The following is an 18,454-nucleotide window of genomic DNA, read 5'->3' on the forward strand; positions in this document are numbered from 1 at the left end:
TTTCAAATATTACAAACTAAAAAGATAATGTCTAATTTCAAATATCAGTAATCCCTCTGTGACGCCCACTGCCACTGCTCAAGGGTCCGTTCCAGATCGTCAATAACAGCTCTGCCTGATGCACTCGTCATGCAGTCCCTTTCCTCAAAAAGTCGGTGTCCCAACTGCATAATCTTGCCCATCCACTACACAAAACAAAAAACATGAAACGACGTATTATACATATATATATTAAAATAAGAGAACAACAAAAAAAAGATGAGACGTACCGCATAAGAGGCAGTGGCAGGTGGCACATCGTCATCATCTGCGTCGTCGATGTCTTTGATCAACCTCGGGTGCGAGTGCCGGATGTACCATTCCATGTAGTGCTGGTCACACATGGCAGTCACCCCACTTGGCGGCCGCTGCAGCTCCGCCGTCCATAGGCGGGCAACCATCGAAAACTGCTCCCACATGGATATCATGTTTGCCGGCCATTGGACGACGTACTCCTTCGACGACGCAGATCGTACCGCCTTACTGGGCCATGCCGGTGGAGGTGGGACAACTTGGACAAATCCAAGCTGGCGAAGACAGCGCTGCGGCATGTACGCCTCTACGATCTCGCGATACTGAATCAGTCCGGTGTAGAGGGTCCTGGGTACCCTATTACTAGGGTTCTGGCCGAAAGGCATCCAGTTCACCTGCACATTATTTAAAATCAGTAACAGTCATAAAATAAAGCATCAGATTGTAAAAGTAGAAATAATTTAATCACTGTACCTCTAAGGGGGACATCCTGTCAAGCGATAACCGTATGGAGCGCAGGCGGTCAACGGACTTCTTCTCGACGCGCGGACTCCACGCACAGGCACGTGGCTGGCCATCACCAATGGGAACCGGGTCGCGGTGTGGTCGAAACGCAGGAAAATACTCGTATATCCAGGTCTGTAACAACGTCAGACATCCAGTGATACCTGCTGCATCAGCCCGGCTCGAGAATCCTAACTGGCGATACAGATACGCCAGCGTAGCCGACCCCCAAGAAAACTGGCCTACTCTGTCGGGCTCACACGCGTCAACTATGTCGCGTGGCCTGAGCTTGTTCCCGCTCTTATCCGGAAACAAGGTACACCCGAGAAGAAGAAAAACATATGCAGCCAGCTGTGTGTCCTGCGTCCTACGTGCCGTAGGGTGCAAACATCGCTGCAAGACGGCTGCGATCTTAACGCCGCCGTGATCCCACACACCAAGTGCCGATGTGTACAGCGCAGCCCTATCCACCGCCAACAGCTCCGCTAGTAAATCTGCCTGATCCGCATCAGTGACGAGAGATGCTCGGTTTCCCTCCACGGGAATCCCAAGGATGGCCTCGACGTCATGCAACATGATCGTCATCTCACCGAACGGAAGGTGGAACGAGTTCGTATCCGGCTGCCATCGCTCAACGAAAGCCGTGATCAGCGTCCAGTCAATCCTGTCGTGCATGGTGGCAGGAAGGTGACTCACTCTAGTGCCCCTCAATCGCCCGACCATCTCGCTCTCCTCCGGCCAAGCATCAGCCCAGCTACACAAAAACCTACAAGTCTTTTCCCGGGTTTGGCATTTCAAAATGCCTGTATCCAAAGCCCTCTCCTGGTCCTCCCAAATACGGGTAGCGATGTGTCCTAAAAAGCTAGGAATCACACTCCCGTCTATAGGTCCCCCGGCCACCTCACCCCTCACCATCCAAGAATCATTAACGGCCCTCGACCGTTTTCTGCTACCCGCAGACACAGTGGACGCAGATGATGTGCCAGATCTACTAACAAACCTACCATCTCGACTCTTACGCACATCTACCCTATGCGTCTCATACGTATCATCAAGCCTCTGACTGAATGGACCGTAATCATCATATGGTCCACTCTGATCGTCGACATCCTCATCTGCATCATCCTCGTCCTCGACCTCCTCCTCCTCGACCTCCTCCTCCTCCTCCTCCTCCTCATCATCATCATCTTGATCGTCCGCAGAACAGTGCACCCGTTCTCTGCGGGCCGAGGCCGAAATACCACGGGATCTAACGTGTCTGGGCCCCGAGCTCTCCATTGAGTAGATCGTACTCCTCACGACGTCAATACTCTTCCCCGCACCAGGTCCAAATTGCGATGCCTAACTCCAAGTAAATAACGAAACATAATAACGAAAACAAATTAAAAAAAGTCGAAAATAAACACAAAAGCAAATAAACAAGTCACGGAAATAAAATTATAAACATAAAAAATATAAATATATACAAGACAATATACATATAAACATAAGAAATATAAACATAAACATATACCAAAAACAAAAAATATAAACTACAAACAAAAAAAAAACAAACATAAACAAAAACAAAAACAAAAAATATTACCAAAAACAAAAAATATAAATACAAAAAAGGACGAAAATAAACACAAAAGCAAATAAACAAGTAACGGAAATAAAATTATAAACATAAAAAATAAAAATATAAACAACACAATATAAATAAAAACATAAAAAATATAAATATAAACATAAAAAAATATAAATATGAACAAAACAATATACCAAAAACAAAATATATAACCAAAAACAAAAAATATAAACAACAAACTAAAAAATGAAAAACATAAACAAAAACAAAAAATCAAAAATGCAAAGAAAAAACCAAAAACAAAAAACTAACAAAACTTAAAAAATTTAAAATTGCAAAAACTTAAAAAAAGAAGAACATCAAAATTTTAAAGAAAATTTATAAAAAAAAAGGGAACTTATAATTTTTTTACATACAAAAATATAATTCAAAAAAAAAAAAAAAATACATAGGAACATAAAATTAAAAATTAAAACCAGAAACAATTTTTTTTAAAAAAAAAAAATAGAACATAAAATTAAAACAAATAAAAAAACAAAATTTAAAAAAAAAGATAAAAAAAAAGGGAACATACAATTTAAAAAAAAGAAAAACAAATTTTTTAAAAAAAAAAAAAAAAATTCGAAAATAAAATTTAAAATTAAAAAAAAACAAAAAAAAATTTTTTTTAAAAAAAAGAGAAGGAGGCGCCTAGGCAAGACGCCCGTACGGTGGTGGCGGCGCCTAGCCCAGACGCCACTACCACAGCCGTGGCGCCTAGCCTATGCGCCGCCGCCGTGGTAGTGGCGTCTGGGCTAGGCGCCGCCACCACCGTATGGGCGTCTTGCCTAGGCGCCTCCTCCGTGGTGGTGGCGTCTCGCCTTGGCGCCCCACCGTCGCCGGAGGTTTTTTTTTTTAAAAAAAAATTACAAAAATTACAAAAATTACCTTCTGGCCGGCAAACCGCCTTCCGCCCACCGCCGGTGCCGCCACTTCCTTGCCGGGCCGCCTCGACATAGCTCTGGAAATAATTTAGAGAGAGAAAGTGGAAGTAGAGAGTAGAGAGAGAAATTGTGTTTTTTAGTTTGAGGGCAAAAGTGTCATTTCACTCTTATTTTGTGGGCTTTATGTAGGAATTTGCGGGCGATGTTTAACAGTTCACTTAAGGAATTATTAAGTTCCTTAATTCCCGTGAAAAATGAGAATATACATGTAGATAAGGGATAGAGGGAGTACAAAGTAATATATGGGGTAAGTCAAAATATCAAATATATATTTTGATTAATGAACAATTTTTTTTTCATTGTTTAACCTATCTTCTACTAGTATATATATACCTCATATCCATTAAAAATAAAAAAAAAACCTTCATACGGATTATTGTACTAAATTAGATGTCAGTAGGCGTAGTTGTAGTCAAACTAGTTATATCTCTACTAGTAATTTGTAGTCAAACTAGTACTCATTATTACTACTTCTTTATTGTTATATCTCTACTAGTAATTTGACTCTCCAATATGATTAGCAAAAGTATTTGCTTCTTAAGTACTCGTAATGTTTCCTTCAAAAAAAAAAAAAAAATACTCGTAATGTTTAGGAAATTTTGCAAACAACTTTTCAACTTTTGCGAACAACTACTTTTATATTCTTCTTCATTTTTTTTATTTTTTTTTTTTTTTTTTTTTTTTTTTTTGTAAACAACTACCACAAACTTTGTATTTCCTCCGTTTATTTTTTAATTATTGCACCATAATAGTTGGGTACAAATATTTTGATAGTGGAAAAAAGTAAGAGAGAGAAAGGTAAAAATACAATTGCCAATGTGATATATTGATAAACTAAAAAGTAAGTGTGAAAAGCAAGAGTATATTGGGTATTTATAGTGTGAACACAAATAAATTTTTTCCTAAAGAGGAAATGGTGCAATATTTGTGAAACTTCTTAAAAAGACAAGTGGTGCAATAATAAAAGAACGGAGGAAGTATTTGTTTTGTTACTACTACCAGTTAATGATGAACGTTTGCTTGTCGTATGTGGGGCCCACCCTAATTCGTTCAATACACAAAAAAATGAACAATTAACCAGAAATCATAAGAAAGATTAAGAAAATGAGCGAATATTAAATGTTTTTTCAATCCTAATAGCTTGAATTCGATCTCTAGGTGAGGAATTTCACCTATGCATGCCCTAAAATTTTGGAAGACAAACATTTAAAGAAACAGAGAGTATTTAATTAGGGGGAAGATCGTTAATATAAAGGAGAGATAGTTGGAGGGAAAATGACGAAAGGTGGGCCCCACATACAGCAAGCAAGCGTCCATCGTTAACTGGTAGTGGTAACAAAACAAATACAAAGTTCGTTGTAGTTGTTCGCAACAAAAAAAATAAATAAAGGTAGTTGTTCGCAAAAGTTGAAACTTTTGCGGTAGTTGTTCGCAAAATTTCCTAATGTTTATCGCCAAGATGGCTAGCTAGCAAAAGTTTTTTTTCAATTTTTTTTTCCTCCTTCTCCACATTATTAGATTTTAAAAAAGACGAAAAAAGTTCTTTAACGCTAAATATTTTTGTATGTGTTTAAAAACTAAAATTATATTTTTCTGTACTCTGTAGAGTCGTATTAAAACTACAATAAATCAAACTATAACAAAAAGTTAGATACCACGAGAGAATTTTTTCCGTGCCTTTCTCATTAATTAATCATCAAATATATATACAAGACTCTACTAGGATTAGGGCTATGGATACATTAGTAAAATGCAACTAATATTATATATGAGATTATTTACATAATCTAAGGGCCTGTTCCGATTGACTGAACTCAGCTGAACTGAACTGAACTGAACTTATTAATTAGTGATTTTTAACTACGGATTAGTAATCTTTGATTATTTATTACTATACATATGTGTATATACAAATGTACATATTAATAATAATAATAATAATAATAATTATTATTATTATTATTGATTATTATTATTATTATTTATTGATTATTATTATTATTGTTATTGTTATTGTTATTGTTATTGTTATTGTTATTGTTATTATTATTATTTATTGATGATTATTATTATTATTTATTGATTATTATTATTAGTATTATTATTTCAATTATTATTGTTGTTGTTGTTATTATTATTATTATTATTATTATTGTTGTTGTTGTTGTTGTCGTTGTAATAAGAGCTTAAAAGAATGAAATTTAGCTTTATATATTAGCAATATCACTAGACGTAAATTAAGAGCTGAACTGAACTGAATTTCAACGGAAGACAACAGGCCCTAACACTATTGTAAAGACTAGCAATTCAATTTGGGTGGGTTTGGACCGCCACAAATTTCATGCTCGATTGTATAGTCGTGACTCTTTTTAGAATTTTAGGGGTTGTGACATGATCTATAGCCCGCAATTATTATATCACACAATATCTCTTACTACTTCTACTTCGATTATTTATTTTATTTATTTATTTATTTATTTATTTTAAAATTTTTTGGCTAAATCTTTGCTAGGGGTAATTTAATTTTTCCCTCCTAATTTCATTATAATCATATTTAGGGCTTAATTCTAGATTTAGTTGAAGGTTTAAGAATTACAAACCCTCATTAACTCATTAGCTTGACCTAAACCTAAAATTTGAAATTAAGATTTAACCCTATTTAATATATGATTTAAATTAATTGACGGGAAACTATTCAAAATGGGTAGCTGATCAAACCCAAATCAACCAACCTACCAACTCGAATAATCACACCCATAAAGTAATGTTAAATATGACTATTGATTGTATTAACTAGGGGTATGCAATAGCTAATAAACTTTAGCTAATTGAAGATTTTAAAAAAAAATCCAAATCTAAATTTAGAATTAGGGTTAAATAGATTTAAAAATACGATCAACTTTACTTACTAATTTAAGTGTACAACCTAACTACTACATTAGTTGGCTTTTTCAGTCAACGACAAAATATTTTGACCCCACAACTTATAACTCCCACGAGTCCAAAAAAAAAAAAAAAAAAAAAAAAACTCAAAATCATGCATCATCACTACGACGTCGTTTACCCCATTTGAAAATTCAAATTCATTTCCATAAATTAAAATAAAGAAGAATAATTATCATCTTTTCCATGTTTCAAAAAAAAAAAAAATAATTATCATCTTTTCCAAAAGATTTATTCTGCTCCCTCTAATCAACACCCTCCACGTGTACTATAACTCTAACACATTTAGCGCCAAATTTGTATGATTTTTCTTTAATTAAATATCCTTTTAAATTTTCAAAAATATAAAAAATACAACAGCATGACGTCATTTTCCCGGAAAAAAAATTCTGCCTTTTTTTCAAATCCAACGGCCAAGAATTCTCCTTCCAAAATTCTTCATAATTTAAAGCCGTAGATCTAATTCTTTCAAGCTACACCGTTGGATCTTAAAAGTGATGATCCAACCGTCCAAATTCACCGAAATTGAAATTCAAAAGGTCAGGGATGTATAACACTCTGAGAGGGAGGAAATGCCATGCCCACTTATAAATTCACTTTCTCTCTCCTCAATCTCTCTCATCACCGGCATAAAAACGACGCCGTTTAACAACTTTTCCCGTCTTCTCCGGCGAGTAATTCCGTCGGAAAACGCTGATTTTGTCGGAGTTTTTTTTTCCGATGCTTCCATTTTTGGAGGTTTCAGGTTTTTTGCAATCGCTAAATTAGAAAGAGAAAAATCTTTGATTTCTTTAGACTTTTTGGTTTAAAATCGGATTAATTTGAAGAACTTGGCTTAGAAATTGAGAAATTTGGAGGTAATTTGGCATGGAAAGAGGAGAAACGGCGGCGGTAACGGCGGCGGCACCGTCTTCATCATCATCGGAATTTGCGCCGAAGAAGTTAGCTCGGCAATTGGATTTTACGCCGAATTCACTTGCTCCAGTTCAGAAATCACCGGTTCGACAGGTTCCGGTTCATCAATCGCCTGTTCAGGTTGTTCAACGAGCGGCACATCCTATACCTAGGCCGCCGGCATTGGCGGCGACAGTGTAAGTTTCAGTGTCTTGAATTCTTGATTTTGTGTTGTGGTTTCAATCGCATTAATTTCAGTTTAATTTCTGGAGAAATATTTAAATTTTTGAATTTTTTGGTAGTTTGTTGGATTAGGTTTTATATGTTGTGTATTAATTGTATGGAGTATGTTTCTTAATTTGGAAATTAATTGGTTGTTATTGCACGGGAGTTGTTTGTTTATGTGATTATTTAAGTATTTGAGATTTGGAATTGGTGATAATAAATTTTAATGCGTTTAGAAGCAAAGGTGTAAATGAGCTAAGTCGAGACGATTTTTTAGACTATAAGTGTGTGTATGTTTGTTCTTCTAATTTAATTTGAGGTCGAGGCGTTGAGTCCAGCTCGAGTTAGTTGTTCAAAACTTTTGAGCTTGATTGTTTGATTTAAGTAAATGAATTTGAGGGTTTTTAGGAACACATCACACATTACTTATATGTTTAAGGCTTATTATGATACGATTATTTTCAGTTTAGTTCAGCTCAGCTCTAATAAGTTAAGTTAAGTTTTGCTCCTAATTTCCTTCTCTCATAAAATATTAAGTTCAGCTCAACTCTTATAAGTTCAGTTCAGCTCAGCTCTTATAAGTTCAGTTCAGCTCAGCTCTAATAAGTTCAATTCAGTTTACCTTAGTTCAGTCAATCACAACAGACCCTTAGTCCATGAAACTCAATCAATGCGAACATGGTGCTCAAGCAGTCAAGCTTGGCTTATTACGGAGTATTATATAAGTTTCAAATGTTTGTTTGTGTTCAATACTTTAGCTGTTTGAGTTCAGTACTTCAGTTGTTTGAATTTATGCTGAAGTCCCTAAACTCGTTCATGAGCTGTTAAAGACATATTGATTCGCGTGCAATCTTAGTGTCTTACTAAGAAGTAAGCTGTTGATCATTCAAATGTTATAATATAGTTCATGATTTTTTTTAATTATTCTGAATTAATGTTCATTGAATTGGTTTTTCTCATTTTGTTGAAAGAAAAGTGAGCATTCAGTTGTAGAAATAATTTTCGAGTGTGTAATATTGTAATTGATAAGAAATGACAAAGTTTGTATTTAGTATATACTATGTGTTACGCTCAGTCAGTTGTCTTGCTCGTTTCTATTCACTCATTTGTCTTCTCCACTTCTTTGTTAGCAAGCCAGAGACACAGAGTCCTCAACCACAAGCTACTGTTCCTGTAGTCAAAGATGGCACTCCGAAGAAGCAAAAGCAATGCAATTGCAAGAATTCTAGGTGTTTAAAATTGTAAGTAATTATTAGTAGACCACTAGACCCATTCTCTTACTAAACTTAATGATCTTTCTTGCCAATTGTGAACCTTGGAATTACAAACCTGTGTTCTTAATATTAGAGAGAAGTTTCATTTTCTATTGGTAATATTTCCGTTACCAATTAGCCCTATGTTTCTGAGTAGGCTGCTATATTTCCTTGTAGATTTCACTACATACTTCATACTCTCTTTTTGCAGACCTTTACATGTGCTTCAAATTATCTTTTTGAAAAATGACTGTACTTTAGAAACAGGTGCCTGTGGTACTTTGCTGTGCGTACTAGGCTCTTCATTACTTTTTTTGGGGTTCTCTAAATGAGGCTGAAATTTATAATGACTGTTTTTTAAACTGCTTCCGTTTGACATGCCTTTGCTATCTATTTTGATCGCTGTTATTTTTTCTCTTATAAATCCTAGTGCTTCAACTGAATAATTATTCCTTCAATTAGTCTAATTTGGAACCTGTATAAAATATGTGTCATTGGAGCGAATGATAAAAGTCCTGGTAGTTCTTGTTCTCCTCCTTTTTGTTTCATATTCTTATAAGTAAATTGAGGTAATATATGCTTCATTTTGCCATAATTTTTAGCTATGAATCTTTGTGACGCTTCCCACCTATATCATGCTTATCCTTGAAGTGTCCAGGCCTGCACTTTGACACGTCATGTGCGACTATCATGATTTCAATATTGTGGTTTGTGCTTGTGCACACTAAATCCTTTAGGTGAAATGTGGCAATCTTTTCTCAAAAGGGAGCCATTAATGAAAGATAAGCCTTATGAAGGTTGATCCCAAGTTTACAATGGATGATGCCAGCATAGGCATGCCCATAGGTGTCAAGAGAATGGTGTCAACTGCCGTGAGAGTAGAAGCAATCACAATTGAAATTTGACAATCTATGTAAGCTTAGATAATTGGCTCTCTTCCAAAAAAAAGATAGTCACCTTTCATCTTGTAGGGATTGGAAAGGGATCACTACGACACCCACTATGTCACACATAAGACAATCAACTCATATTCAATCCAATCAAACCAATTTTCCATACAATCAAAGTAACACAACCAAAATAGCAATAGAGCAGTAGCAAAATGATAATAAAACCAATAATAATCGGAAGAAACAACAATTATCAACACAAAGATTATGTGTGGAAAACCCCTTTGATGTGAAGGATAAAAACCACATGATCGTTTAAGGAGTCCACCTTAGCTTATCTTATTGATAATTGAGGGTAAAATAAACCCAAATCAGTCTACACAAGGTTTAACAACCTACTAACAACAACAAATAATAAGAGATTGAAATTTGAGCCGAAGAGTAGAATTCACCCAAAAGACAACAGTTCACCATAGCTCAAAACGACGTTCTAACTGTCCAAAATGAAGCCTTGATGTCAGGAGTAAGCTGTCTTGAGCATGATCCAATGGTAAAAACTCCGACAATGGCCAGTTTTGTAAAGGCTGTCAGAAAAATCCGAAGTTGGATGTTCTTCACAAGAACCCTCACTCTCTCTCTATTTTGTGTGTGTGATATGCCCACTGCTGCATATTTAGGCACTTGTTAGCCACGAGATATCCCATTTAAAGCTTCTAAGAGAAACCACAATAGTCATGCCAAATATGGGCAAAAATTAAGACTTAACAAGTCCATGAAAAGAGCCCATAATATACGAGTCTAAAAAACAATATATGGATATTGCAAATTGGCTGGAACCACAACAAATCTCCTCCTCTAACCTAACACGAGGAAGACCAACATGCTTCAATAATCACTTGAAGCTCATTTCCACAAGCTTGCTACAAACATAAAGCTTGCTCGAACCACTTTTATTAACATATCTGCACCATTCTTGTCGGTGTGGACTTTCTTTAGTTTCAAATGTTTCTTTTCAATCACATCTTGTAACCAATGATATCTAAGATCAATATGCTTGGTACGAGCATGGTATATTGCATTTTTACTCAAAAATCCATATCACTTTGACTATCACAAAACACTAGATATTCACCTTGCTTCAAACCCAGCTCTCGAAGGAAACTTTTGAGCCATAACATCTCTTTGCTCGCTTCCACAACTGAATGTACTTTGCTTCAATTGTTTACAATGCTACACATTTTTGTAGCTTGGATTGCCATGAGATGGCAATCCTGAAAATGTAAACACATAACCTTTAGGTAGATTTTCTGTTATCAAGATCTAGGTTTACCATCTCCATAACACAAGCAAAGTTTGGAGGTACCACGCAAGTATCTTTAGATCTACTTAACTGCTTCTCAATGAGCCTTACCCGGATTGGATAAGTACCTTCTGACCTTCTCACTAAACTGACAATATGAGCAATATCTGGTCTTGTACACACCGTTGCTTGAAATGTGTTGCTAGTGGTGTACCGCCAGGCTTGACATGCTTCATATTAAACCTTTCAAGCACCCATTCAATATACTTTTCTTGTGAAAGCCACATCCTTCCGGCCTTCCTGTCACGAGAAATCTCCATGCCTTAGATTTGCTCTGCACGACCCAAGTCTTGCATGTCAAATGACTTGGACAAGTCTTACTTTTGGTCCATATTTGACATGTGACTATTGTGGTTTCTCTTAGAAGCTTTAGATGGGATATCTTGTGGCTAACAAGTGCCTAAGTGAGCGGCAAGTAGCTGAGCATATCACAAATACAAAATAGAAAGAGAGTTAGGGTTCTTTTACAAGAGCTTCTAACTTCAGATTTTTCTGGCAGCCTCTACAAAACTAGTTGTTGCCGGATTTTTACTGTTGGATCGTGCTAAAATTTTGATAGCTTACTCCTGACATCAAGGGCTTTATTCTGGACAGTTGGATCGTCGTTTTGGTGAGAATCGTCTTCGGACAAAATTGCTGTCTTTTGGGTGAATTATACTCTTTTGCTCTCTAATTTCGATCTCTTATTGTTTGTTGTTGTTGGTGAGTTGTTAAACCTTGTGTAGACAGATTAAGGTTTATCTTACCCTTAATTATCAATAAGAGAAGCTAGGGTGGATTCCTTAAACAGTCCCGTGGTTTTTATCTTTCACGTTAAAGGGGTTTTGCACGTATAATCTTGGTGTGTTGATGATTGTTGTTTCTTCCGTAATTGTTGGTGTTATTATCATTTTGCTACCGCCCTATTGTTGTTTTGGTTGTGTGGGAAATTGGCTTGATTGGATTGAGTTTGAGTTGATTGTCTTGGGTGTGACATAGTGGGTGTCTTAGTGACCCCTTCTAATCCCTACACATCTCTCCTTATAAGGGTGTGCTAGTCCAAACCTTCAAAAAAGGTTGCCTCATGTAGAGTTATTTGACCATGAGGGAGCCCTTAAGTTGGTGAGTTGTTAAACAGTAAAAGGATGAGTATCTTTGAAGTCATACTTGCATTAATGGTCTTATCAGAGTATTCTGTGAAATCAAAGCCTTATCAACAGGCTTATACTCTTATAGTGATCGCAACGACATTTTACAGTATAGTGACCGACCCAATTGGGCCAAAGAGATTGGTATCTAGATGGGAAGAATACTTGGATATGACTAGTTTGTGCATGGTAATTTTGACTTTTTTTTTTTTTTTTTTTTTTAATGATTGAGGTTAAATCTGGGAGAAAAACAAAATTCTGGAAAGGTAATAATGAAAGGCATGTAGACATAGAATTTGTCATGGAAGTGCAATATGGAAAGTGTACATTTGATATACAATTGTAGCACAGATCTACTTTGGCATTGTGGATAATGAGTATGGGAGAGGCCTCATGTAGTGAAGGGTTTTTGTATAAGTTTTGATGCTTTTCACTCAAAGCTATACGAGCTTTTGAAGTCCTTCACATGAAGGAGTTTGATTGCTAAGTGGCTAATTGACCATCTTAAAAATTATGAATGATGGGGTATTGTAAGCAAGAAGATAGCAGCTACACATGCTCTGAGCAACAAACATATGAAGAGGTTAGGCATTGCAATTTGTGTAATGTTTTTTTGTTCCCACACAAAGTAAGAACCCATGCTTGTATTAAGACCTCTTGAATGAGGACGTGTTGTGTTAATGAAGCCAATTGAAACAATAGACAAGAGCTTTATCTTCATGCTAATCGGATTAATTATATGTTTTGATGACGCTGTCTACTTGTTAATTGGCATGATATGAAGGCCTATGACAAGATATATATGTGAAAATACAAGTTTCATAAGTGCGCATTGTAACATCATTCTGAGGATTGTCTTTGACAATGTATTAAAAGGCATGCCTAGAAAGTGAGGTGCAAGGTGACAGGCCTACATGTCTTTTAAGGTGTTGGCTAGGCTATTTTGGTGAGGCTCAAAACGTTTCTTTCTACTTTTTATCAAGTCTGCCTCTACCAGAGTGTGTTTTTTTTTATTATTTTTTTTAAAATTATTTATTTATATTAATTTTTAAAAAATATTACGTGTGCCTCACTTTGATAATGGGGTGAACCAAGGCGTACTATGGTAGCGATATCCTTATCGCCTTGGTGCAGCTTGGACTTTTTTGTACATTGCGCTTTGATGTCTGATGACTAGTTCATGCAGTTCTATTGGACTCCTTTAAGTGATTGGATAAGTTTGGGGGAGCCTTTATTTGGAGACAAAGATTCTATATATTTTGGAGTTAACATAGAAGTTGAATTGGTCTCCATGAGTTCTATCTCACTATAGGCACCATAATGCCTATCCCTTTCACCCCTTGGTAGGAAGCTCACATTGTTTACATTATTGACAGTTACATGCATGCAATCATGCAAGGTGGAGAGGTGTACACTTATTTTTTTCTTCCTTATAACGAATTTGTAGAGTTTACACCCCAGAATGAAGAGGCATAAGGTTAGAGCTGGAAAATCAAGCAATGTGAGACTTCTACCATTTTGACCACAGTGAATGTGCTGCCTTGTATTTAATCTAAAATACTCGAGGTAATTACATGGATACTTAACTCTCAAGGTGCTCGGCCAACATGAGTTAGTTGGATATGAATTGTGATGTTGAGTTCGTGGCATGGATGATTATGCATTGAGGGTTGGGTGTGAAGCTGTTTAATCTTCCTTTTAAGTGTCCCTAGCATTTTCCTATATTGATGAGTGTGATTCCCCTTAGCAAAGTTATCCTAACAAGATTTCTCCTATAAGTTGGCGGCTAAGTGGCATCTAGTGGTTGACTTTGTTGGCAGAGAGACATGGTATGCTCCCAAGCAAGAGCAAGGAAAGCCCCTGTCTGGCAGTAGTTCTGTGTTCTGGCAGGGCTCCATACAAGCAGAATGGCTTATGCTTTACAGGAGCATAAATAATAGTCCAGTCAAAAACAAGAGGGCCAGAGATTTTGGGGTACCTTATTGGACATGCCTACTACTGAGCTAGCAATTCAAGCATGTCTCTTGCACTTGTTTTAACTCGGTAAGCAATGGGATATCTTGAGAAACAATGTCATTTAGGATCTATCAGAGTCTTGGGTGAGTACCGAGTACTCTACCAGAAGACGCAGATTTTCGGAAATGGCTGTAACTCTATTTGTCACCAATGATGTCTGGCTTTTTTGAGAGTGATATTTGTAGATACACCTTTACAAGTCATGAAACTTTTGCCGGAACTTGATAAAGGGTGTACCAGAAGGTGTAAGGCCCTCTTTGTATGGTCTGTTCACTGCGTACTGCCAAGATGAAATTAGTTGTGGTTTATGAATCATGTCTATTACTTCATAGACTGTATAACTTACAGTATTTTGATGTTGTATTATGAATTCTGATGAGTGGCCTTGTTGGTGTAGCATGTATATTTTTGTGGCACTATGTAAGTCTATCACATACTAAAATGTGTGTTCAGGTACTGTGAATGCTTTGCCTCTGGGATCTATTGTGATGGATGCAATTGCGTAAATTGTCACAATAATGTGGATCATGAATCAGCAAGGCAAGAAGCAATTGGAGCAACCCTGGAGCGCAATCCTAATGCATTCAGACCTAAGATTGCAAGTAGTCCACATGGATCCCGAATGAATAAGGTGTGCTGTTGGATTAATTAATTCTGGTTGTATTGTGTTTTCTGTGTCTCAAGGGGGATGATAAGAATTTTCTTGAGTGAGGTTTTGATGGATATTAAGTATATAAAAGTAATGTTGTGGATAAATTATTGTATGAACCTCTACTGGTATTAGTTCAAAGATTGTTCTGGTAAATTTGTAATCCTTGCGGTTATCATCATTGGTTAGATATTATGCAACATTTTCGTATCTGCTGCTCAGGTGTGCTGTCATGAATTATTGGTTACAATTATTTGCTTATTAGAAAGGCAGTCTCTATTTTAAATTTGTGATATACTAAATCTAACTATTGGTTTTGTCCTTTTGCACTTTTATATTGACATATTGAAAGATAACTTATCACTCAAGTTTTCTATTGGAATGCAGCCAGAAACAGGGCCAGCACAACTGGTGGGAAAACATAATAAGGGGTGCAATTGTAAAAAATCAGGGTGCCTCAAGAAGTACTGTGAGTGCTTCCAAGCAAATATTCTTTGTTCCGACAATTGTAAATGCATTGATTGCAAGAATTTTGAGGGAAGTGAAGAGAGAAGAGCTCTCTTCCATGGTAGCAACTACAATACCATGATATATCAAGCAGCAAATGCAGCAATCAATGGTGCAATTGGGTCCTCTGGGCCATCTGGCTATGGTAATTCTCCAGGATCAAGAAAGAGGAGAAGTCAGGAACTCTTCATTGGCATGTATAATAATCAGCCTTTTTATCGTAATACACATTACATGCAGGTATCCTTATCATTGTCACCACGCTAATGTAGTTGGTCTACTAATTTCACCTGCTAGTTTTGTAATGTACAGGGAAAAATATGCAGTTTAAATTGAGGGATTAACTGCCATTCTTTTGCTTATGCTCTCTAAATGACTCATTTATAGTTAATACAATCAGAAATTTGATTTTATGCATAAGATTGACTGTCTCAACATTAGTATGTTTAACCATGTCATTTTCTTGACCTAAACAGACGCAATTTACATGCATTTAAATCACAGATTAGGCATCAGGTTTCCTTTCTTTTAGATATATCCTGTAATTTTTCTTACCTGTCTTTGTGGTTGACATGTACTTTCTCCTCTTTCTTTCAGGGGAATCATGTAAAATCTGCCCCTCCAACTCATCCATCAGAACCACCTGCTACTCGTGGGACCAGTTCCCAAGCTGCTTCAAAAATCACATATAGGTATTCCTGATGCAGTGCGCTGTTGCAGCAATGCCCTTTGCATTGTCACTTTGTGCAATTTACAGCCTTCTATTTGAAGAACTACAGGTTGCTCATTTCTGCTTTTGTGTGTTTTAAGGTCTCCACTAGCTGGTGTCATTCAACCGCAGGACGTGAAAGAACTTTGTTCTCTTTTGGTGATAGTCTCAAAGGAGGCAGCAAAGCCTTTTGTAGGTATATCTCAAGCACAACTATTGTTTATTAGTACATTTGACATTGTATGATTTGCATCACTAAAATTTCCTTTATAATTATGAGTTATGATTTTGGTATCGTAATTTGAAAAGCAATGCAATTGTATTGTTGATTTGGAGATTGAATTGCTTCTAGACTCTGAATATGTTCATTTTCCATTGAGTGCAAGTAAAAATATTACCCACCTGTTTGGACCACCCTAAACATAAAATACGGGAAGAATTTCGTTGGGTTATCCATTATCTTGATTTAGTTTCAAATAGGTGGTTTCTGTGTTTATTAGACTTCATACAGTGATGTTGTAAGATTTGTTGAAAATTTTAAGATTTGAAGATTCTTTCCTAATTTCCTTGTCTGATAAAGTGGCAAGTAGCCATTTGTTATGCAGATGAAAGGAAAAATATTTGGGCTGAAGATTTAGCTAATAAGCACCTGTGCAGGCTGTGATACTCATCTATTGATGTATTAGCTTTCAGAGAAATGTTAATTGTGTTTGCTCTTTGCAATTTTACTGCTGTGCTATAAGAATTCTGCTAACTAAAATTGTTAGTTAAGAGTTGATAGTTCAAATTTTTGTAATCAAAGACAAATGGAGGTTTGAAAATCTTTGCTGAAATCTCAAAGCACGTTTCCTCTTTCACTCCAGTTCGTGCTCTTTGGTTACAATCTATTAGTAAAAAATGTTAACTTCAACCCTTAGCTGCAGACTTCAGTAGTCTCTTTGCATCTGCGATTGAAGGTGTTATTTGAATTTGTTTCATAGAATTGAACTGTTTTGGCTTAGTCACAAGATTTGAGTAACACCAGTTATTCTTTCTTTGCTTTCACTAATCTATCATATATTGAATCTTAAACAAATTCAGATAAAAGCAGCAATATAGATAATCAAGAGAAGGATGAATCCAGGTCTCGTGGCAGTTTTGAAACAAAAGCGAAGGTGAATGATCAGAAAGAGTATAATATGGAAAAAGGAGCTCTGCAGAATCATTCAACTGATGAGCAAGCTGTTAGGATTCGTCCAGAGAGTTCTGGGTTGGATGAAAGTGATGCACTTCATGGAAGGCCAGCATCTCCCGGAACAATGGCACTGATGTGCTATGAACAGGAAAGTGTACTGATGGAAGAGAGTTCAAGAGGACCAACAGTCAATAACCAAAACACGGCTCCTGAGACATCCAGTGAGCCAAAAGTCACAGATTGTTTTGTGAAACAAGAGAGGGCGGTATTGACCAACTTCCGTGATTTTCTCAACCGACTGATAACTTGTGGTAGCATTAAAGGTAACCTTTCTCATTTTTACTTAGTTTCTGTGAACTTGACTAGCTTTCTGACTATAATAGATATGCTAGGTTTTATTTCATTATGTAAAATGAAATGAGATGATTATCTTATTTTAGAATACATGCATTTCTTATTAGCTAGTTGGAAAAAAACTTACTCCTATTTTCCTCTGACCTGCTTTTTTTTTTATCTGCAGAAACAATGTGTTCTTCCCAAGCGAGAAATGAAGCAGGTATTCAAGGACCATCAGTAAAGACTGACGCTTTCTATAACGGGCATCTCAGTAATGGCATCTTAAAGCCATTTGCTTCGATGGCTAACCATACACCAGCCACAAGAACAGGCGGAGTGGTTTTTGGTTCCACCAATGCTTTTGCCCAGCATATGGGACTTCCTAACGAAAATGGCATGTTAAAACCCAAGACAGAGAAAACTGTATAATACTTCTAGGCCTAAATGCAATCAGCAATATAGAGTCCAGAGTCTCCACAATATTTTCCAGATCGATGGCTAAGCAACTGACGGTTAGTTCAGACTTAAGAGTGTCTTCTGTTAATAACTGTTGATTAATGGTAATAAAAATCAGTTCCACTGATCCCACTTATATCACGCTTACACGCTCTGTGAAGTTATGATAGATCCGTAACATGTTCAGTAATGTTACTTTCTCTATGAAGTACTTAATTCCTATAAGTACGTAGTTTAAGAAAATTTTGTAAAAGGTGAAACAATTATATACTTTGTATAATCAATGATTACAGTTTTATATTTTAAACGTAGTTTATCTGAGATCATGTGGTTTCATGAATATGAAATACGAGTACAAAACTGTACAAAGCAAAGGCTAAACTCTTCAAGTCTGATACTCCGTATTAACAAGTTCGGTGCCTCCATGCACATAAGCACATGGCCAATTAGCCACTACTACATCTTACGGAGTATCATTTTATTTTAAAAAAAGACTAAGGTTGAGGCTATATTAAGAAATGCATTATGGTTTACCAACAAGGCAACAATTGTTTATGCTGACTTATT

General features: G+C 36.4%; 2 protein-coding genes across 2 annotated transcripts; one reads left to right on the top strand and one right to left on the bottom strand.

The window, feature by feature from the left end:
* LOC110705603 lies at positions 1-986 on the bottom strand. The gene is made up of 3 exons (XM_021883503.1): positions 766-986; positions 270-686; positions 1-185 (listed from the first exon to the last, which is right to left on the bottom strand). The coding sequence occupies exons 1-3, from the start codon at positions 778-780 to the stop codon at positions 45-47; spliced, it is 573 nt and encodes a 190-aa protein (XP_021739195.1). The 5' UTR covers positions 781-986; the 3' UTR covers positions 1-44.
* A 5,850-nt stretch (positions 987-6,836) lies between these two features.
* Positions 6,837-18,208, top strand: LOC110705604 (protein tesmin/TSO1-like CXC 5). The gene is made up of 8 exons (XM_021883504.1): positions 6,837-7,382; positions 8,541-8,651; positions 14,510-14,687; positions 15,093-15,452; positions 15,810-15,904; positions 16,023-16,117; positions 17,002-17,418; positions 17,616-18,208. The coding sequence occupies exons 1-8, from the start codon at positions 7,159-7,161 to the stop codon at positions 17,858-17,860; spliced, it is 1,725 nt and encodes a 574-aa protein (XP_021739196.1). The 5' UTR covers positions 6,837-7,158; the 3' UTR covers positions 17,861-18,208.
* The last annotated feature ends 246 nt before the right edge of the window (positions 18,209-18,454 follow it).

Source organism: Chenopodium quinoa, unplaced genomic scaffold, assembly GCF_001683475.1.
Source record: "Chenopodium quinoa cultivar QQ74 unplaced genomic scaffold, ASM168347v1, whole genome shotgun sequence".
Taxonomy (NCBI): Eukaryota; Viridiplantae; Streptophyta; class Magnoliopsida; order Caryophyllales; family Amaranthaceae; genus Chenopodium; species Chenopodium quinoa.